The 18,150-nt window shown below is 43.5% G+C and overlaps 2 protein-coding genes across 3 annotated transcripts; both read right to left on the reverse strand.

Annotated features, from left to right (window-relative positions):
• Nucleotides 1–1,420: 1,420 nt before the first annotated feature.
• Nucleotides 1,421–4,742, reverse strand: LOC136946821 (glycerol-3-phosphate dehydrogenase [NAD(+)], cytoplasmic-like). Its single transcript, XM_067240964.1, has 8 exons — nucleotides 4,652–4,742; nucleotides 4,024–4,201; nucleotides 3,652–3,792; nucleotides 3,298–3,436; nucleotides 2,951–3,063; nucleotides 2,556–2,792; nucleotides 2,323–2,429; nucleotides 1,421–2,017 (listed from the first exon to the last, which is right to left on the reverse strand). The coding sequence occupies exons 1-8, from the start codon at nucleotides 4,693–4,695 to the stop codon at nucleotides 1,921–1,923; spliced, it is 1,056 nt and encodes a 351-aa protein (XP_067097065.1). The 5' UTR covers nucleotides 4,696–4,742; the 3' UTR covers nucleotides 1,421–1,920.
• Nucleotides 4,743–5,617: 875 nt separating this feature from the next.
• On the reverse strand, nucleotides 5,618–16,088 carry smarcd1 (SWI/SNF related, matrix associated, actin dependent regulator of chromatin, subfamily d, member 1). 2 transcript variants are annotated; one of them, XM_067244022.1, is made up of 13 exons: nucleotides 15,898–16,088; nucleotides 12,798–12,967; nucleotides 12,360–12,402; nucleotides 11,898–12,020; nucleotides 11,619–11,741; nucleotides 11,222–11,338; nucleotides 10,982–11,083; nucleotides 10,592–10,753; nucleotides 10,297–10,394; nucleotides 9,964–10,099; nucleotides 9,045–9,167; nucleotides 7,627–7,728; nucleotides 5,618–7,253 (listed from the first exon to the last, which is right to left on the reverse strand). In XM_067244022.1, the coding sequence occupies exons 1-13, from the start codon at nucleotides 16,081–16,083 to the stop codon at nucleotides 7,200–7,202; spliced, it is 1,539 nt and encodes a 512-aa protein (XP_067100123.1). In that variant the 5' UTR covers nucleotides 16,084–16,088; the 3' UTR covers nucleotides 5,618–7,199. The 2 variants fall into 2 exon arrangements, with proteins under 2 accessions (XP_067100123.1, XP_067100116.1); XM_067244015.1 differs by having other exon boundaries at nucleotides 12,360–12,429.
• Nucleotides 16,089–18,150: the final 2,062 nt, after the last annotated feature.

The following is an 18,150-nucleotide window of genomic DNA, read 5'->3' on the forward strand; positions in this document are numbered from 1 at the left end:
CATAATATTCCCTAACATCCTTCGATCCCCATAGATCGTCACCACCACGTCAACAACCACTTTATTTGTTTTCCAAGGAATACAATTACATGATACAGGCATACTTAAAAGGAAAATAGCGATCACGAAGAACTAACACAAAGAACCGTTAACTTTTTTAGAACAAGATGGTTGCGTCCCCTTGTGGCCATAGCTGGCATTACAACCACATTGGAGAGAATTTCGGTATTGTTTTAAACGTTATTACTCAACATATTTTACGCTCACTTTTCATTGTTCCTCAGAATTGTAGTGCATACGTACATGTATAAGTCTGAAGTGATGAGTATCTCCATTGAATCTTACATAAACAAAAGTGGGAATCTAATCATAATATGTGATTTTCAGTCAGGATATTTTTGTTATTTGGGGTATAGGCATACTGTAGGTCACTGATCGTACTTTATTAAGGCAGCTGCTGTTTTGATGGTCTTGGTTAGTCTTTCCAAACCCTTGTTTACACTCTCACTAATTATAGTTCCACCTTTGGCCGATGGAAGGGGTTATTATTAGAAATCCCATAGGACATTTGACTCATAACTATGCAAAGGATTTCAGCTGTGGAATCAAATTCTAAATTGTAGAGAACAGGTCAAGTTCGTTAACTCAGTATTTGGTCAACTGGTTTCGAAAAAAAAATACAATGTAATATTTTGACTGTATAGTACTCAACAAGTGAATATATTTGCCTTTCAGCTTTGAACCTTCTCCAAATTAGTTACATAGTTTTGGAAGGATGTCATCCAACAACATGCATGATAAACTATATGCATTAATAAATATACTGAGTTGGCAGAGGTCAATCACAACCATAATAAAAAATATCAAAGTCAATCAATGTTTCACAAAAAATGCTTTACAGATATACCTAATATTTTTTTTTTAAACACTGTAATTGCAGAGAAGAGCAGAACATTACATATTCCCCCTCCCCTGCAAGGTCCAATGCATGCCATAAATAATGACCAAAAAAAAAGCATTCCATCTCAGTCCACCGTCGTGGAACTGAAGGTCCAGACCGGACCTGCACACAGAGCAAGGTTAAAGTACACTCTAGAAAATGGTAAAGGTGAAGAGTTTAGGGTGGCAGGATAGCCAGATGGAGATAAATAAAAATAAATAATAATTGTATTTGTAATGCACTTTATATTTAGGTAAAATCAAGTGCAACAGTGGAGATCACGTTACTTGGAAGCTCAAGAGGGCGTGCATGTGTGGAGAGATCCTCGGCAAGGCCATGTACAGTGGCATCACTGATGTGATTAGAAAGCAGTCAGTTCATCACTGCTATAAAACCTGTGATAAATGTAATCCTAAATAAGTTCCGTCCGACGGCATGCTTTTAGAAACAGACTCGTCAGAATAATAGTTAGGCAAGAGCTGTGAATGAGTTATTTATTCAAGTCCTTGGTTAAACCTAAGTAAATACAAATGGTTTACAAGACATATTTACCCTAGGGTCAAAAGTCATTCATAGTACTTTCATCTCTTCAGGAAATTAAACCAGGATATGGAAATATAGTCTCCATATCTTTCTTAAATATTAGCATAGGAATTCCTATGATGATCAAAGAGCACCTAAAGCGTAGTCTCATTTAAAGGCAATTCACATCCTAAAGGTTTTAAGAACAATATGACAACTGGTTTATCAATGCCTTCTGTTGTACACTAATGCATACTAGTGTATAAAACATTAGCCCATTACAAATGTACCACCAAAAAACATTCATGATTCAGTAAAAACTGAGACAGGTAGTGTTTTCCTTTCAGACAGTTAGATGAGGCGCAATCATCCAACTTGCTTCTCTGCCTCTCTTCGAATCTTCACTCCGACTGGTTTCCTGGTGTGCCTGCAACCCCAGAAAAAGCTCCTTCAGTCTATTACATGTGCTCAGGGTGGTTCTGCAAACAGGTAATGAACTCTTTCACCGAGTGTCCATTGAAGCAGATCTGGTAAACAGCATTGAACAGAGGGAACCTGGAGGGAGGAAGAGAACAGAGGAGGGGCAGTTTTAGTTAGTAGGAATATGTGAGGTGAATCTGAAGCTCAGAATTTAGTTTGTTCAGGGTTGTTGTTGTTCTGGATTTCCATAAACACGGAAAAACGCTTTCCTTAGAACTAGTTTTTGACAGTTAACATAACATTGCAACCCCCTTCCCCCTCAACAAAAAGTTAATCTACTCTATGAAGGATTTCATCGGGTCTCCGGTACTAGCATCTGTGAGGCACTTTGTGACATCGTATTTAACAATGGACAGGATTTGATTAGAGTTTCAACTCACTTGTCCACTAGGTTTTTGATTTTCAGAATATGGTGGACTTCTGATGCCGTGGCTGGACCCTGAAGCTTTTGTCCATTCAGCATCTCCTTCTCCAGCTCCTCAATAGACTGAAGAGGGAAGCCCACCGGACAAGAGGTAGAGAGGAAGAGATAAAGAAAGGAACAAGCAGGTAATGAAACATGAATTAAGTGGTGCTCAGACAGCGAGGTCTCTGGGTATTCTTCTTCTCTTACCTTTCCTGTTTTAGCGAACGCCTCGCCGACCTTGCGGTTGCGTCCTCCGTAGCAGGTTGTGATGAGGTCAGCGATGCCACAACTCTCCAGGAATGTTGTCGGGGAGACGGGCCCGTTAGTGCAGAAGACCCGGGTGAAGGCGATCATCTCCATCAGGCCCAGGCGGATCACCGCTGCCTTGGTGTTGTCACCGAAACCAAGACCGTCACAGAAACCTGCACCCACCGCCACAATATTCTAATCGAAGGGTAAAGGGGAGGGGAGAGGCAGCTTGACAGTCATTCTGTGTACCTCAAAATCCACACCGAATCGATCGACACTGTTTCACTGTCAATTAAGGAGTTACTACAGTGTGCAGACTTCTTTGTTTCAGACTGGACCAGCGAACAGCTAACCTTGAGAGCTCCACAGATCTCCACCACATCTGCCTCCTCCACCACAGTAACCCTGAAGTTGGTGGTCTGCATCAGCTCCTTCAGGATGGGCCCGTTCACCTTGTCCTTACATCCTGAAGGCGGACAAACCTAGCTGTAACAGCACTGGCATGAAGCCTTGGAGCAAATATGTGGCACTGATCATAGTTGATAAAACAGCAATGGATGCAAGTGCATTAGTGATATGACAAATAATCTAACCAAAGGCATGGATGATTCCTATATAACAGTTATTCATATGTTCTAGTTACAGGTAGAGCTACCAAACTATGGTTTGGATCCACATCTCTATTACTCGAGCTCCATACCGATTGTGGTTTCACAGAACTTCTCGTCTGCAACCTCGTTGGCGATGTTAGCTCCCATGAGCACCGTCATGCTGATCCCAAGCTTTCCTCGTATGACCTCAGAGATCAGCTTCAGTCCCTCGGGACCCTCATCCACACCCTGTACACCACACACGCACGCACGCGCACAAACACACCACACACACATGCACACACACACGCACACACACACAGTAGAAAAGAAAATACTCGACCCATAGTGTACGTTTTGTGCTACTGCAACATTCAATCCATAACACTTTCCTGAACATTTTCCCAACTCTCATCATGACTGAAGCAGGGAACTTCTATGTGGCCCTGGAAGGAAGCACCTACCTTGATGAGAGACATTCCCACTGCATCCTTCTTGATGTGATCTTTGATGGTTTCACATATTCTCTGTATGAACTGGTGTGGAACTACGAAGAGCAGGATGTCGGCCCCTTTAACTGCATCCACCAGCTCTGGGACAGCCAGCTTTGGGGGGGGGGGGGGGGGGGGGGGCAGTTACTGTTTGTATTCGTTACCTATAAGACTTTTTTCTTGTACAATGTTTATACAATTGTTACCACACACAAAAGTACAAATACTGTTGTTTTTCTCAGGATCTAGAGGTTAAAGGATACATTCCTTAAAGCATTATTGACTGAAATGATTACATCAGCTTCAGTATGTGTAATTGGACAACTACTGCAAGGGAGCTCTTACCACATTGGGGGGCAGCTTGTGTCCAGGAAGATACTTGACATTTTCGTGGTCTGTGTTAATGATCTCCGTGAGTTTCCGCCCGTTCACCAGCTCCTCAAAAACCCACATACTCACGGTCTTGTCAAACTTGGGATTCTTGCCTGCATTGAAACCCACTATCTTGGCAATGGCAGAGCCCCTGGAAGATGATACAGTATATCAATTAACGCAAGAGCTTCATAGGCGTGAATCAATGTGTGTGTGTGTGTGTGTGTGTGTGTGTGTGTGTGTGTGTGTGTGTGTGTGTGTGTGTGTGTGTGTGTGTGTGTGTGTGTGTGTGTGTGTGTGTGAGAGAGAGAGAAAGATTTAGCGCTATCGAATAGTGTCAAATATTTTACTGCGACTCTTCACCGTGATTTAATCATGAGAGACAATAACCATGCACATGCATATTCATTAAACAGGCCCTTCCATAACCCACTTGAACTGTCTCCAAATAACCCAAACACATTTGAAACTATCAATTTTGTAGCTCATCTATTAAAAGTAAAATCAATCTAAATGGGCACTGACTGACCCGAAGAAACATGTGCCTGCATGTACGCAAGAAGTTGCTCTTTGTAGCTATTGTTCATTCATAATGACTCACCAGTTGCCAGAGCCGATTATACAGACTTTCTTTGGTGCTGCCATTCTGTACGAACTCCAGTGTGTATCAACGACCCCTCTCAGTGCAAAGAGACGGAGATTAAATGGAGACCTAATGCATTTATACTTGTCACTGGGAAGACAGTACAGTTCACGCCCCTTCAACTTTATTGGTTATCATTGCCCAGGCTTCAATGACCCCCAACTAACGCTCAATACATTTGAGTCATTGCGGAGTTGTCTAGTCTCAGAAAAAGTGATCAAAATGACAATGCGATATCGCTGTTACGGGGATGTTGATTCGTATTCTGAACATGCATGCAGAGCAATACGTAGTTTTACGCTTAGCAGAGCTGTAGTCAATGCACCCTTGTAGAGTCCAAGTCAAGACCGAGTCCAAAGGAGAGACTGTCAAGACCGAGACAGAAATAAAGAATGTTCACCTGGTAATAATAGTTGTGTAACACTAGACACCGGTATGTCTGGTTAAAATGTAAATCATGAGCATGGATAGGGGGGAGTCAGGTGGCTGAGTGGTTAGAGAATCGGCTAATAATCAGAAGGTTGCTGGTTCGACCCTGGACGTGTCAAATGACGTTGAGTCCTTGGGCAAGGCACTTCACCCTACTTGCCTCGGGGGGAATGTCCCTGTACTTACTGTAAGTCGATAAGAGCGTCTGCTAAATGTTAATGGATGCACGTGGAGATATGGCAGGCATACCATTGGTTAACAGGTGTCCAATGTCAATGCCCGATCTAGATGGATTTTGAATTAATCAAATCATGTTACTTCAGACCAAAATTGATATTTTTAAAGGCAACTGGACTCGGTCAAGAACAACTAGAACAGTTGACGAGACCAATGGCCAAGACCGAGTGCAAATACCAAGTCTAAGAGACAATTGAAAGTCTGAAACAAAAAAACTGAGAAATACAATACTGTTGTATGAGAAAACTAAACATAGTCAATTAAGATTTCCTTTATTATAGCATAGGATTAAAACATACAGAAAAATAGGTTTGGTCCATGAAAAATTATAAGTATGACAATTCAATTACAAGATCAGTCCTTATAATGCTCCTTTATCCCCACTGGTTTTCATCTCAAACATTTTGTAAAGTAATGTCTGAAACACAGATCATGCCTATAGTCTTATATTATAAAACATTGTTGAGATTGTCTATTAAAAGATTCTCTCAGCTCTTAACTAGTCTTCATTTGTGGTCAGTGAAATTGGGCATTTTCTTTATTAGGGAAACATCATGTAAGGAAATCCAAATGTTCTGGCCAGGAAGTAGTTAGGAAACAAAGAATCCACGCTGTGCCTAAATAATGTCATCATACAGGACACAACAGAAGCCACCCCTCCTGGACATTCAAACAATCAAAAAAAAAAGTGTTCAAGAAGCCACACCTAATAGTGACCAAATCACTACACTTTCTCCAGTGAATATGGCTTCAGCACAGAACGGCAATACAAAAATAAACAAATAAAAATAATTCAAAAGCAAATCATAGCAGAATAAATCAACCTTCACCTAACACAGTGTGGGCTTTCAGCTTCTCCTGACCTTTACAAAACCAGCACATCTGAGGTGATTATGAAAAATCTTCTGGTGTAAAACACAGGGATCACTGAACAGGGTATAACAATCTGGTTACATATCAAAAACTAACTGAGCTTCACAGAGACCAGAGGATCTGTCGTCGTGGAAACAGAACAGACACGCTTTCCTCCAGATCAGAGCTCTGTTTTTTCTGCTCAGTATTTACGAGACTATAAAGACTAGGTCCTATCACTACTTCCTGAATAATCTTTACCAACTAACAAGACAAGTCTTAATATATTCTTTTTTTTTTTCTTTTTCTTTTTTAACACAAAGAATATCAACATAAACAAATATCTGTTGAAGACTGAATTAAATTGCCCAATGGAGAAAACCGACTAAATGAACACACACATTGCATGGCCACAGTTTCAGAGGTACAGTAGAGTCTGCAGTGGCTGAGCATTGATGGAGAATTCAGCATCACACTTTGAGAAAGTAACCTAAAATGAAGATGTCATAGATGTATATGTGACAATCACAACATATCAACAAACAAATATACCAACCAGGCCATTTCTAACCTAGAAGACCGAATGGTAGTGTGTGCTATATTCATATCAATTCAGTTCAGGATTCAAGACACATATGCTGCAATTACAGAAAATACAATTCCATTAGTTACATGGAACCTGTGCCGAGGGTAAAGGGGCGCCCTATTTCATAATAGCAGGAATGCTTAGGAGGTAAGGCATAGACGCATGTGAAGCAACACGCCAGGTTCAGAGTGAGACAGCATGGGCTTCAACAAGACAAAACTGAGGGGACGGGGGCAACCTCATCAAAAATACACACCGAGCTGCATGGTCACGTTAAAAACAAGATTCTATATCTATGTAGCAATAAAGCACTCTATAACTATATCTGTCCAATCAGGAGAGTTGATGTCCCACACAACCCTCCTCTGCGTGTGCGGAGGTGCTCCGGTGTTCCCGAGGTCCTCAGGTGTTCCTGATCCCCAGAGCCTGCTCCAGCTCCTGCCGTCTCTGCTGAACCTGCGACACGATCACAAGGACAGATACAGGAGGTCAGTCACCTGAGATGACGTTCTGATTGATGTACTCACACTGCAGATAGGAGAGGTAGCGACTGAGGTTGTGACCCAGATGCAGAAGGACAGGCAAAGGACTGCAGACACACTAAAGCCCTCTCGGAATCTTTCACAGCCTTTCATTAAACATTTAAATGAATGAGTGAAAACCACATCCTGTGGGTGGAGGTATTCCTTTATTCAGACAAATATAAAGGCCCCACCTGTACTCACAGATGTCTGAACACACAACAACAGCACAGTTGACACCTCCAGTGCCTCCAGTTTGGCTCCAGGAGGTGGAGGGAGGGAGGGAGGGCGGGAGAAGAGGTGCTTACCTTGGAGTAGAAGTAGCGACACACAGCCTCCTGGGCCCAGGGCTGGAAGTAGAACTCTGCCCTGCGCTCCTCCTCAGGGTTGGCCACCACGTCAGTCATGGTCTGGACAGAGCAACACAGGCCGGGATTTACATTAGGGTTTTTTTTTATTTTTTATCAGGTGTGAAAGAAAGTGTGCGGCTGTATCAGGGGTAAATCACTCAACTGTAGACACACCCTCAGGGAAAGCTCTGCTGTTGGGGAATTTAAGGCATGTACATTTACGACTAAGCGGGGGAGTTTTTGCCCCCTCTTCTAACAATAGAATTAAGGTCTCCCTCGTGTTTGATGGTAAATAACTTGTGAAGACTGAGATAGCATTCTAACCTGTGTCGCTATATATACATAATGTTTTAGTTGCAATGCTTGTACAAGTTTGCCTTATCTTGTATTTTAAATGTTGTTTTAGTGTTGTTTGATGCCTCATTGGTTTCTGTTGTTTTGGTACAAATCGATCCATAGGTTCCTTTAGTTTCAGTGGGTGTCACGTGATCACTAAATGAGTAAGTCCAGAGGGTAACCAAGGTTTTTTTTTTTTTTAACCATAGTCAGGATACTTTTTCTACTTGGTATAATAAGGTGTACAACAGGTCTGATTAGGTATATGAGGAAAAAGTAAAAATCAGTTGTTGGTGCCCTGATTTTACACAAAATGAAAATCACCTTAATCTAAAAGTGTTACTGTCTGTTTAGTAGGGGTGGGAATCTTTTGGTACGGAAAAAGGTTTGGTAAAGGAGGTTATGCATTCGAGACCATTTTAGTATATTTAGCTTCAGGTCGAAAAACTCTGTCCGGGCGAGCCAGGCCTCCGTGCTAATGATACCATGTGACAAACACTGACCACACGGCTGCCTGGCTCTAACTGACAGTGGGGAGTTAGCCTCTCCTGTGAGGCTAGTCCTGAGTTGGTTTCCTCCACAGCGGGACAGCCAGTGGACCCTGGGCTTTGCTCCAGCCCTGCGTTTACACACAGAGACACGCTGAAAGGCTGGTAAAGGTCCTGTTCTAGAAACTAGCTGAACAAACAGCCCTGGGTGAAGAGGGGGTGACAGGGAGGGTGGATGGTCGATGGACAGGAGGACAAGGGTCTAATCCAGTCTATGGGCTGCTAGGGAGGGGGGAAGGGGGGGAGGGGAACTGAACTCTGCTCTGGGCTCCTGCTGGTTGTCAACAGTACGCCTGGTGTACACCACTGGCAGAGAGTCACAATGTTCCTAAATGACCTGGAGTTTTTGGAGACACCTCATTGTTGTTCTATTGACAGGGGGAAAACAGTCGCTGTTGTAACTTCTTAATGCCATTTTCCTCGCCAACATCAACAGTTAGCCAACGGAGGGTTGAAAGGGAGCCAGGAAAGGTCACTGTGCGCCGGGCCTACCTTGAGGTCTCTGCACTGGGACTGCAGCCAGTCGTTGATGAAGCCCTGAGGGTCCCTGGCGAAGCTGAGCATGAACTCTCTCTGGGTCTTCAGCTGGTTGATGGTCTCAATGGTCTCATGTATCTGTGGAGGGGTGTGTGTGGGGGGTCTCCAGGTCAGAAGCAATCTCAATCAAATCAAACCTCAGTAATGAGAGGGACCCTATTCAGGCCATTGTGGATGCACTTTAGTAGACAGCTTAGCTACACTGACTAGATCAAAGACAAGTGAATCATTCAACACAGCTCTTCAATAATAAAAAAGAATCAAGTAGTCAGCTAAGATGAGGGGGAGAAAACAAAGCAGGCGTACAAAACTAGACACTGTAACCCTGATATCAGCAACACAGATGTGTGAATTGTTTATTTAATATGAATGTTTCAATAGTTTGTGTTCAAACGTACGTGGATGTGGATTGTGTGTGTTCGTGTGCACGTCTCTGAACCAGCTTTGATCCCCCAGACAGAAAGAGGGCTTGCCGACAAACACACAGAACCCAAACAACCTGGAGCGTGGAGACACTGCCAAACATCCCCCCACCCCCCGACCAGCCAGGCTGGAGCCCAGCAACAAAGACAGGATGGCCTCTGCTGTGTTGGGCTCCATGATGGCCAGAACACTTCAACACAGAAAACTAACATTTTGGGCCTCAGTGCATAGAACCATGTTGTGACACCTCCCATGTTCTGCTAAGCTTGTTGACCCACCTCCCATGTTCTGCTAACCTTGTTGTGACACCTCCCATGTTCTGCTAACCTTGTTGTGACACCTCCCATGTTCTGCTAACCTTGTTGTGACACCTCCCATGTTCTGCTAACCTTGTTGTGACACCTCCCATGTTCTGCTAACCTTGTTGTGACACCTCCCATGTTCTGCTAACCTTGTTGTCCAGCCCTGCGATCTCCTGCTGGCTGGCTGTGGAGAGCAGGAAGGAGTTCATCTGGGTCTTCAGAGTGTCGTCCACCTCCACGTCGATGTCGTAGCAGGCAGTCTTCTTCTGGTCGTTGGGGTCAACGCTGGATAAATACAAAGAAGCACATTTGAAAGTTCAGTCTCTCTCTCGTACATGTGGGTCGTTATCATGCGCGGCTGAATATGAATCAGGTGTGTTGGAGCAGGGAAACATCTCAAACACGCAGGCCAGCAGGACATGGGGACCAGGGTTGAAGACCTGATTCGATCATGTGCCACTCCAGCTGGAGGCGGAGCCTACCTGATGACATGGTTGATGATGATTGGTTCTGGAGGCATTAGGAGGGCGTGGAGACGCTGGGGGATCTCAGAGAACTTCATCCGCTGGGTTTCAAAGATCTGCCAGCACACACAAACACAACTAGTTAATAACCATAAATGCATTCAAGTGTCACTCATCTATACCCACAAACATGTTCAATATTTCATAGCTGACAAGTTCTCATACAAACCAAACATCTAAGGACAAACATTACTTTGGCCTAAACTCCATTCAAGTCCAGTAGTTCTAGTGTAATAACTTTTACAATCCAGACCTGCTGCAGGTACTTGTCACAGTTGATGAACTCTCTCTCATGGGGGTCCTGCAGCTTGTGGGTCTTCACATACTGCCAGAGCGCCTGGATGATGACCGGCCTGGTCTGGGTGTGGATCCCCAGCATACGGGCCAAGCGCGGGTCCAGCTTGAACTGAGGGGGCTATGTGAGAGGAGGGGGGAGAGAGAGAGAGAGAAAGGTGGCAGTGAAACATATGTTTGAGCTAAAAATATACACCTCCAAGCCTGAACTAGTGACCTCTATAGTAGGTCCCTATGAACACCAAACACCTCACCCAACTTAAAGCTGCAGTTAACTCTCAGGGGTAACCAGATTATTCAGTTGCCTTTATTTATTTGAGAGGGGAGAGGACTAGGAGCATATCCGTACCTGGTAGTCAAGCATGAGAAGCACAGTGCAGCGCACACCCACATCACCTGGCCTCTTCACCTGGAAACCATCAGTCTCCTGGGTGGTGGCAGTCCTGTGCCACTGAGGAGGAGGAGGAGCAATGAGACAGATATCAAACAAAACAGTTGATGTCATATGGTAATTCAACTAAGAAGGATTTTCCATCAGAGCCTAAGAAACTGTGTGAAACTACTTTAGAAGAGTCAACATCATCATTACCTCTACCAGATGATTGTCTGGCCCATACAGGTCCTTGTCCAACTCGATCACCAGAGACTTGAAGAAGGAGGAAAACTTCCTCTTCTGCTTGGTGGCTTCATACTTGGACACAGCCGTCTACAACAGACACCAGCACTAATTACTTCCAGCTGGAGAGTCATTTAGGAGGATGTGTGCCAAATGAACGAGAGACGAGCTCTGCTCGAATGACAAAACATCTTTCCCTCGTTCCCATCACAAGGTAATGATCTAACGTGAAGGGATAGGTTGTAAACCTGCTGTTCTCTATACAGCTGCGGATATCAGATCAGTGATATCTCAAAGACAGGATGGATGGAGAGATAAATTTTTACAAGAATCCCACGAGGGCCAGGAAAATGGAAGGGGTCAGTCTTACATCTTCAAGCAAGCGACCTTCGACACGGAGCTCCCATGATGCAACGGTCCCCTCCCCATCCTCAGCATCAGGCTTGGCAGGGTTGAAGGTGTTGGATATGAAAATACGAAGCTTTCTCTTTTGCTGAAACACACAGAACACATTACACCCCATTTTAGAAATCATGTTGATCGATCACCTTGATAATCTAATTGTGTCTATAATCATCAGCCAGCGTTGGCAGACTAACAGGTGCTCCATCCTGATAAGACCAGACAGCAGCCAGGAACAGAGCCTCACCTTGATGGGTCTCTTCAGGGCCTCCTGGATGTCTAGACGTTTCCTCATGATGGTCTGGTCCAGCTTCCTCTCGAACGCCAGCAGGTCCATGTAGGCCTGGGACTCTGGGACCAGCTCCCGGATCTACACACACACACACACACACACACACACACACACACACACACACACACACACACACACACACACACACGTTACAGCCTGCTTTGGAAAACAGTACTGATTTCAAAGACACCATTGTTTTTCAACTTTAAATATGTAAAGGATTGATTTGGGCAGTTTGGTTATGAAACGACTGATGATAAGGACTTCAGATTGATTACAGTGTATGGGGGGGGATTTCCTACGGTAGTTTACAGGCAGACCCCATTTCAGAAACATCCATTTGACACAGCATGAATATAAAGGGTGGAAGTGGCACCATAAAATATGATTTATTTGGCGACGTCCATTGAGACTCACCCGCTGAGGTAGGATTTTGTCGGCCATCTTCTTCTTCTTGGTGCTGCGGAGAGACGTCAAAACAATGTGACTGAAAGGGCTCAGTAACAGGAGAAAATAATACTGCTCCGAGACGTCACAGCACATCTTTCCCACCTCCCCTCTCTAAAGTAACCCTCTGATCTAACACGACTGGATAGATGACAACCTCTGGGTCTGTACAACTGGACTGCCAGCCATGCTTTCTCAAACACGTGGCTCTACATTTCTATTTTGTCCAACTCATCCCTCTAGACATATAGGTAACACAGCATAGCCTACCAATCCTTTGGACTTTATCTACATGTACATTTGCTTCCTTTCATTTACAATGGAGATATACCATCACATTTCATCAGCAGAAAATCTCACTGTTGTGAACACAAGCCAGGCAGACAACTATGAGAGAACTCAACTTACTGCTGGTTGCGGTTCTGCTGCTGGACCTGCATCTGCTGGGGGGCGGGTCTCTTCCTGGAGGGGTCCATGACGGGCATCCCAGGCCGGGACACGGGGCTGGAGCCGTACCCCGGGGGGCCCATGGGGGGGCCCTGGGGGGGCATGCGGCTTGATGGGGGCATCCCTGGTCTCTGTGTGGAGGGAGAGAAAAACAGGGATGTTAGAAAGGGCAGAAGGATGTCAGGATGGAAAAGGCTCTGATAAGATGTCGGTCAATACGGACGTATGGCCTGACAGGGTAGACTGAGATGAGAGGTGAGATTACGTGAGGTCAGTGTTGCAGTATTACTACATTCAATTTTGGACTCCACCACAATCTGATAGCTAATCTACACATAAAGGCTAATGGAGATTTTAGGGTCCAAGGCACTGCCATGACCTCACCAACACATGTCCCAATGATGTATCTAGGTGGGTTGACAGCAATACTGAAGTAAAAAAACAACATGATTTGAAACTTGTATGGGTTTTTCCCCAGTGGTGTGAATGTAATGACTTGGACTGTGCAAATAAAAGTAAATTATGCTTCTTTTCCACTGACTACTACTACTGCTTCTCAAGGACAGAGAAAGAGCTGCCAAGGCAATGTCCTAAACGAAGGTTGTTTCATTGACTGAAGAGCACTCCAACCAAATTCCCTCCCCTTCACAATGATAACAATGTGTCTGAGTCACAAGGAGAATATTCAGACAACAGTTAAGAAACAAGTGTAGAGAATAGGCTAAATTCACTCATTGCTTAATCTAAACTAACTACAGGCTATGTGGGATTACATTTACAGATGTACCTAACACATTTTCATCTGACTGGCCTACTACAGCATTTATCAAGTCAAAAATATGCGCATTATAAAAACTGGTAATTGTGAGCACTGAAATTCTTAAGAGGCAAGGTAATAGTAACAAATAGGCAAGAATATACAAAAAGAAAAAAATAAGCTAATATTAAGACTAATTTAAAAAATACTGGCCAAAGAAAAAACACAAATTCTTAAATCAGCTGCCTTAGCCTACTAGAAAACAACTTTCAATAAGCTGGCAGGCAAAAAAAAACCCTTAAGGTTCGAAACCGACTCCAAACACAGAAGTAGAATTTGCAGGTGTGCTTTCTTTCTCCACCCAGACGTGTAGACATGCATATGAAGAACTCACCAAGCCATGTGCCAGGAAATCAAACAGTCTGCTTTGCGTCTCTGAATGCATCAGTGCTAACAGAGCTGCCAGCGAATAACAGATCCCCTTCTGATGACAAGTCACACAGAGCTGTGAGCTTCACACCAGGGAGAAGCAGACACACCCCTCCCTCCCTCCCTCTCTCTCTCACGCTCCCTCCCTCTTCGTCCTAGCTCGCTCTCTCTTTCTGCAGCCTGTTACTGGGGTAGGGAAGGCAGCACTCCACAACCTGCCCCTCTGCTGCTCTCCCTCCTGCTGAAGGCAGCAGCAGTCCATGCACGCACGCATCGTATTCACAGGGGCAGCCATCTGAAGCTACTTAATCTGAAACGTACAACTAGTGTTTCATTGTGTGGTCTCCTTATTGCATTTCGTCCCTACAGTAAACCTTTTCATTCATCACCATGGTGATTTGTACCAGTCTTCTGAAGGTTCGAGGACACTGGGACCAGAAACACAAAGAATATAGTAAAATATTCTAGGTCTGCATAGTCAAATACGTGATGATTAAGTGTTTATGATCAGGTACAACTTATATTGAATGCATTACTCCAATTCAAGAGATTTGCTAGTGTTGATTAAATAGAATAGTATAAACAGTTAAGAGTTACCTTTTTCAAATAAGCAACAGCATTAAATCCACCAAAGTGACAACTATGTTGCTCCAATGCAATCACATTTTCTGATGCCTCTTGTTTCAAAGCTTTTCGTGATACACCTTCCGTTTATAATTCTTTTTATAAACCAGATCATTTTATAATCAACTACAATACATTTTTGGGGTGAAAACCTAGAGCTGAGGGAAAGGAATTCAAAAAACGAATTAAACTCCCTTTGAATAATTATCCTCTACGTTTCTATGAAAACGACCTTGTTTTTTTTTTTTTTTTTACTGGAAAATGAAAGTCTATCTAGCAAGTATAATAGCTAGCTAGATACCTATGTGGATTCCTTTGTGATGTTGCCAAGGCAGCTTGAACGGGTGAAAGCAACCCAAGGCCGCGAGAGAACAGACAAAACAGTTACCAAAAATGTATTTTCGAGTTATTGAACAAGACTGTAAGAAGGAGAGGACGAAGTTTCATTCCCATTCGTGCACTACGGAAGACAAGTCAAAAATTACGAAAAAGCCGCTGCTAACTCTAACGTTACTTCTTATTTACACAAGTTTGCAACACCAGATGGGTCCTTGCAAAAGACTGTACTGTATATGAGGTTGTTCCGTTTAGCTATAAAGGGGAAATTGAAGATATATATTGAAGACATTGAAATAGTAGGTTTATTAGTGTGCTTTGGGGCAGGTAGAAGTAGTTAGCCAGCTAGCTTCGACAGCAGCAGCATGCATGATCGAGTTGTCTGCAAACCAGCTGTCAGACTTGAAAACCAAATATCTGCTTGCTAAAATTACTAACTAACTAGCAGACTAAAGTCAGTACTTTAAATTGTGGTCCAGTCCAAACCTTAGCTCCACTTTACTCTACTTTATGATAGTCTAACAAACTAAAAGAGGTTGGCTAACTGGCTAGCACTAGATTCCTGTCTGTATTTCTCGCTGGCTAGTTGGCTTCAGTTGTGCTATGTTGAGCAGCCTATCTAGCGGTAGCCTTTTTCTTCTAGCTGTAACGTTAGGATTAGATGGCTAAGCTATTCTAGCTACATAACGAGCTACTAAACAAACGTAGCTAACTTGATTCAGCTAATAAGAAATGAATGAATTGGAAAAAATATCTAACTGGCTCACGGCCCTCTGTGTATTCAAATGTGTGGCCCTGTCCACTGGCTAGCCGCCACAAAGCAAAGGCTTTGTTCTTGCAAGCTACCACTAGCACTACACTAGTTAACGTAAGCGGCTAACCAGCTAAAAAAGCCGCTGAGAATTTGTGCCTCACCGGGTATCCAGGCCCAGGCATTGGGGAGCGGTAAAGGTGATTCTGTGCGCCCGAAGAGGGTCCCATCCTTCCCGACGGAGTTCCAGGTCCCATACCTGGTCCACCACCAGGTACTGGGGGTCCAGGTCCCATTCCACCGCCTCCACCACCAGTTGGGGCCGATTGAAAACCACCTCTAGCCGCCATCTCCTCTGTCTGTCTCCGCCGGATGGGGGAATAAAAGTATCGCGAGAGTGGCGACGTGATAAACCGCAATGTGTTGTACAACATTGACCTCTGGTGGCGTTGTATTTTCAAACTGCTTGGTAATTAGCACAGAGATGGCAGAAGTACACCCTTCACTCAGATAGTACAGATACTCATGTTTAAAAAGTTGAAGTACTGACTACACTTTTTCACTCAAGTTAAGGTAAATAAGTGTAGGCTCTGACTTATAGCCTACTTAAGTAAAAAGTAGCCATTATTACCAGGTTTTAGCTGGTACCTCACATCATATTAATTCATGAATACAAAAAGACACCATAAACATGCAGCACATACGCGACACCAGGAATCCTTTTTGACCCCGACAATTTCAAACATCTTCCTCATGTGTGATTAGGAATGTCTCTATTTTCAGACATGTTGACATCTCTGTTTATTAGAATATTTACTGAAAATATTTTTCGCAGCATCTGTTCAAACTTTTATAAACCTTTTGAACAATCCGAAAATATTTTTTCAATCTTTCTAACCTTTTTTTGTTGTTGCGACTTTAATTTAATGGCCAACAAATCGAACAAATGGCTGGTGACGTTAAGGTTGCACAGTTAATGCACCAGCAATACATTATCATGTCCTGCAGTAACTTGTGCATTTGTTTAATGTCCATGGTCCCTTTTAAGAGCTCCGTTTTGTGGTTTTGATAGGACAATCAAATATGTTTTATCATTTGAGTTATGCTTGTCTGTCTCTTCTGTCTTTATTTCTTTCTCCCTCCCTCCCTTTCCCTCCCTCCCCCTCTCTCTCTCTCTCTCTCTCTCTCTCTCTCTCTCTCTCTCTCTCTCTCTCTCTCTCTCTCTCTATCTCTTCTCTCTCTCTGTTTCTCTCTCTCAGTGCTCTCTAAATCATAGTTCCTCTATAATTATTAAGCCTCTTAACTAGCAGGATACTGTGTTGGGCCCTGAGGATCTTTACAGCTTATCTATGACAAACGTCTGGCTCACTAATTGCACTGCCATATCTGACAGGATAAATGATCCCTGGGATAAAACAGGGGATCTGACATGATTGTTGAAACAAAACACATACTATGTGAGGAAATAACGTTTTATTTACAAAAAACACATCACATTTTGAGGCAAAATAAGATGGTGTAAAACTGTCTGGGTCTCAACAGATCAGAATTCCATTTCAGAATTCCAATGCTGACTAAAGGACGAGATCAGGTCTCTATATTAATGGAAAATGTCATTCAAATGCAGAGCTCCATATTCCTACAATCAAATAGAAGAAAGAGCACAGCACTTACAGTAGATGTTTTTTTCTGATTTGATAAGAAAGCACTATCATTTGACCAAGCATCAGACCACTGCTATATCTCCTTTGACTCTCATGACATTTTGCTGAGGGACACACATGAGGGATCAAACATTGAACAAAATTAAAACAAAATGTATTGCATTTAATGATGTGAAGTCACACATGCATGCAGTTACACATATCCCTCTCCCTGGTAAATACAGTATTTATGAATCACATTCTTCCTGGTGAAGCTATAGTCGTGTATAGCGGCGTAAATTAGCACTCCTACTCAAAGATGCTGTATGAAAGGAATTTGCAGACAGCCTTCGGAGGGCTAACGGGCATCATCAGGATGCACAGAGTGAAGCAGATGTTTGTTGTTGGCAGCTCTCCTGTCTCCGACCCTCTCCAATCTTCAGAGAGGCAGGCAGACAAGCGTTCACGCTGAGACACAAACGCTCGGCCGCTCGGGGGAGAGGACCGAGCACCATCATTTATTCTTGATTAATTTATTGTCTTGGCAACCATTACAAGAAATACATTAATGTACTAGAAAAAAAAGGACCAACGTCAGGAATTGAAAACAGGGAGATGTTCATAAGTGATTATGGCTGACAGGAGTCCTTGGGTGGGGCTCTGGTGGGACCAGCAACAATGAATGGAGGAAGTATCTCATCATCAGTTCTGTCACATCTTTGTGGCTGCAACAGCCAGGATTGGACCATCCATCCACACTGATCACAGGGATTA

This window comes from Osmerus mordax, chromosome 1, assembly GCF_038355195.1.
Source record: "Osmerus mordax isolate fOsmMor3 chromosome 1, fOsmMor3.pri, whole genome shotgun sequence".
In the NCBI taxonomy this organism is placed as follows: Eukaryota; Metazoa; Chordata; class Actinopteri; order Osmeriformes; family Osmeridae; genus Osmerus; species Osmerus mordax.

Bases quoted from the DNA above. Each gene is read 5' to 3' on its own strand.
- LOC136946821 (XM_067240964.1), bottom strand. From the start codon at position 4,695: ATGGCAGCACCAAAGAAAGTCTGTATAATCGGCTCTGGCAACTG. The intron at 3,793-4,023 runs GTAAGAGCTCCC...CCCCCCCCAAAG, and splicing joins ACAAGCTGCCCCCCAATGTG to CTGGCTGTCCCAGAGCTGGT. The intron at 3,064-3,297 runs GTATGGAGCTCG...GTCCGCCTTCAG, and splicing joins GTTCTGTGAAACCACAATCG to GATGTAAGGACAAGGTGAAC.
- smarcd1 (XM_067244015.1), bottom strand. From the start codon at position 16,083: ATGGCGGCTAGAGGTGGTTTTCAATCGGCCCCAACTGGTGGTGGAGGC. The intron at 11,084-11,221 runs GTAATGATGATG...CCTCCTCCTCAG, and splicing joins CAGACAATCATCTGGTAGAG to TGGCACAGGACTGCCACCAC. The intron at 7,729-9,044 runs GTAGGCCCGGCG...TGCTCTGTCCAG, and splicing joins CCCAGTGCAGAGACCTCAAG to ACCATGACTGACGTGGTGGC.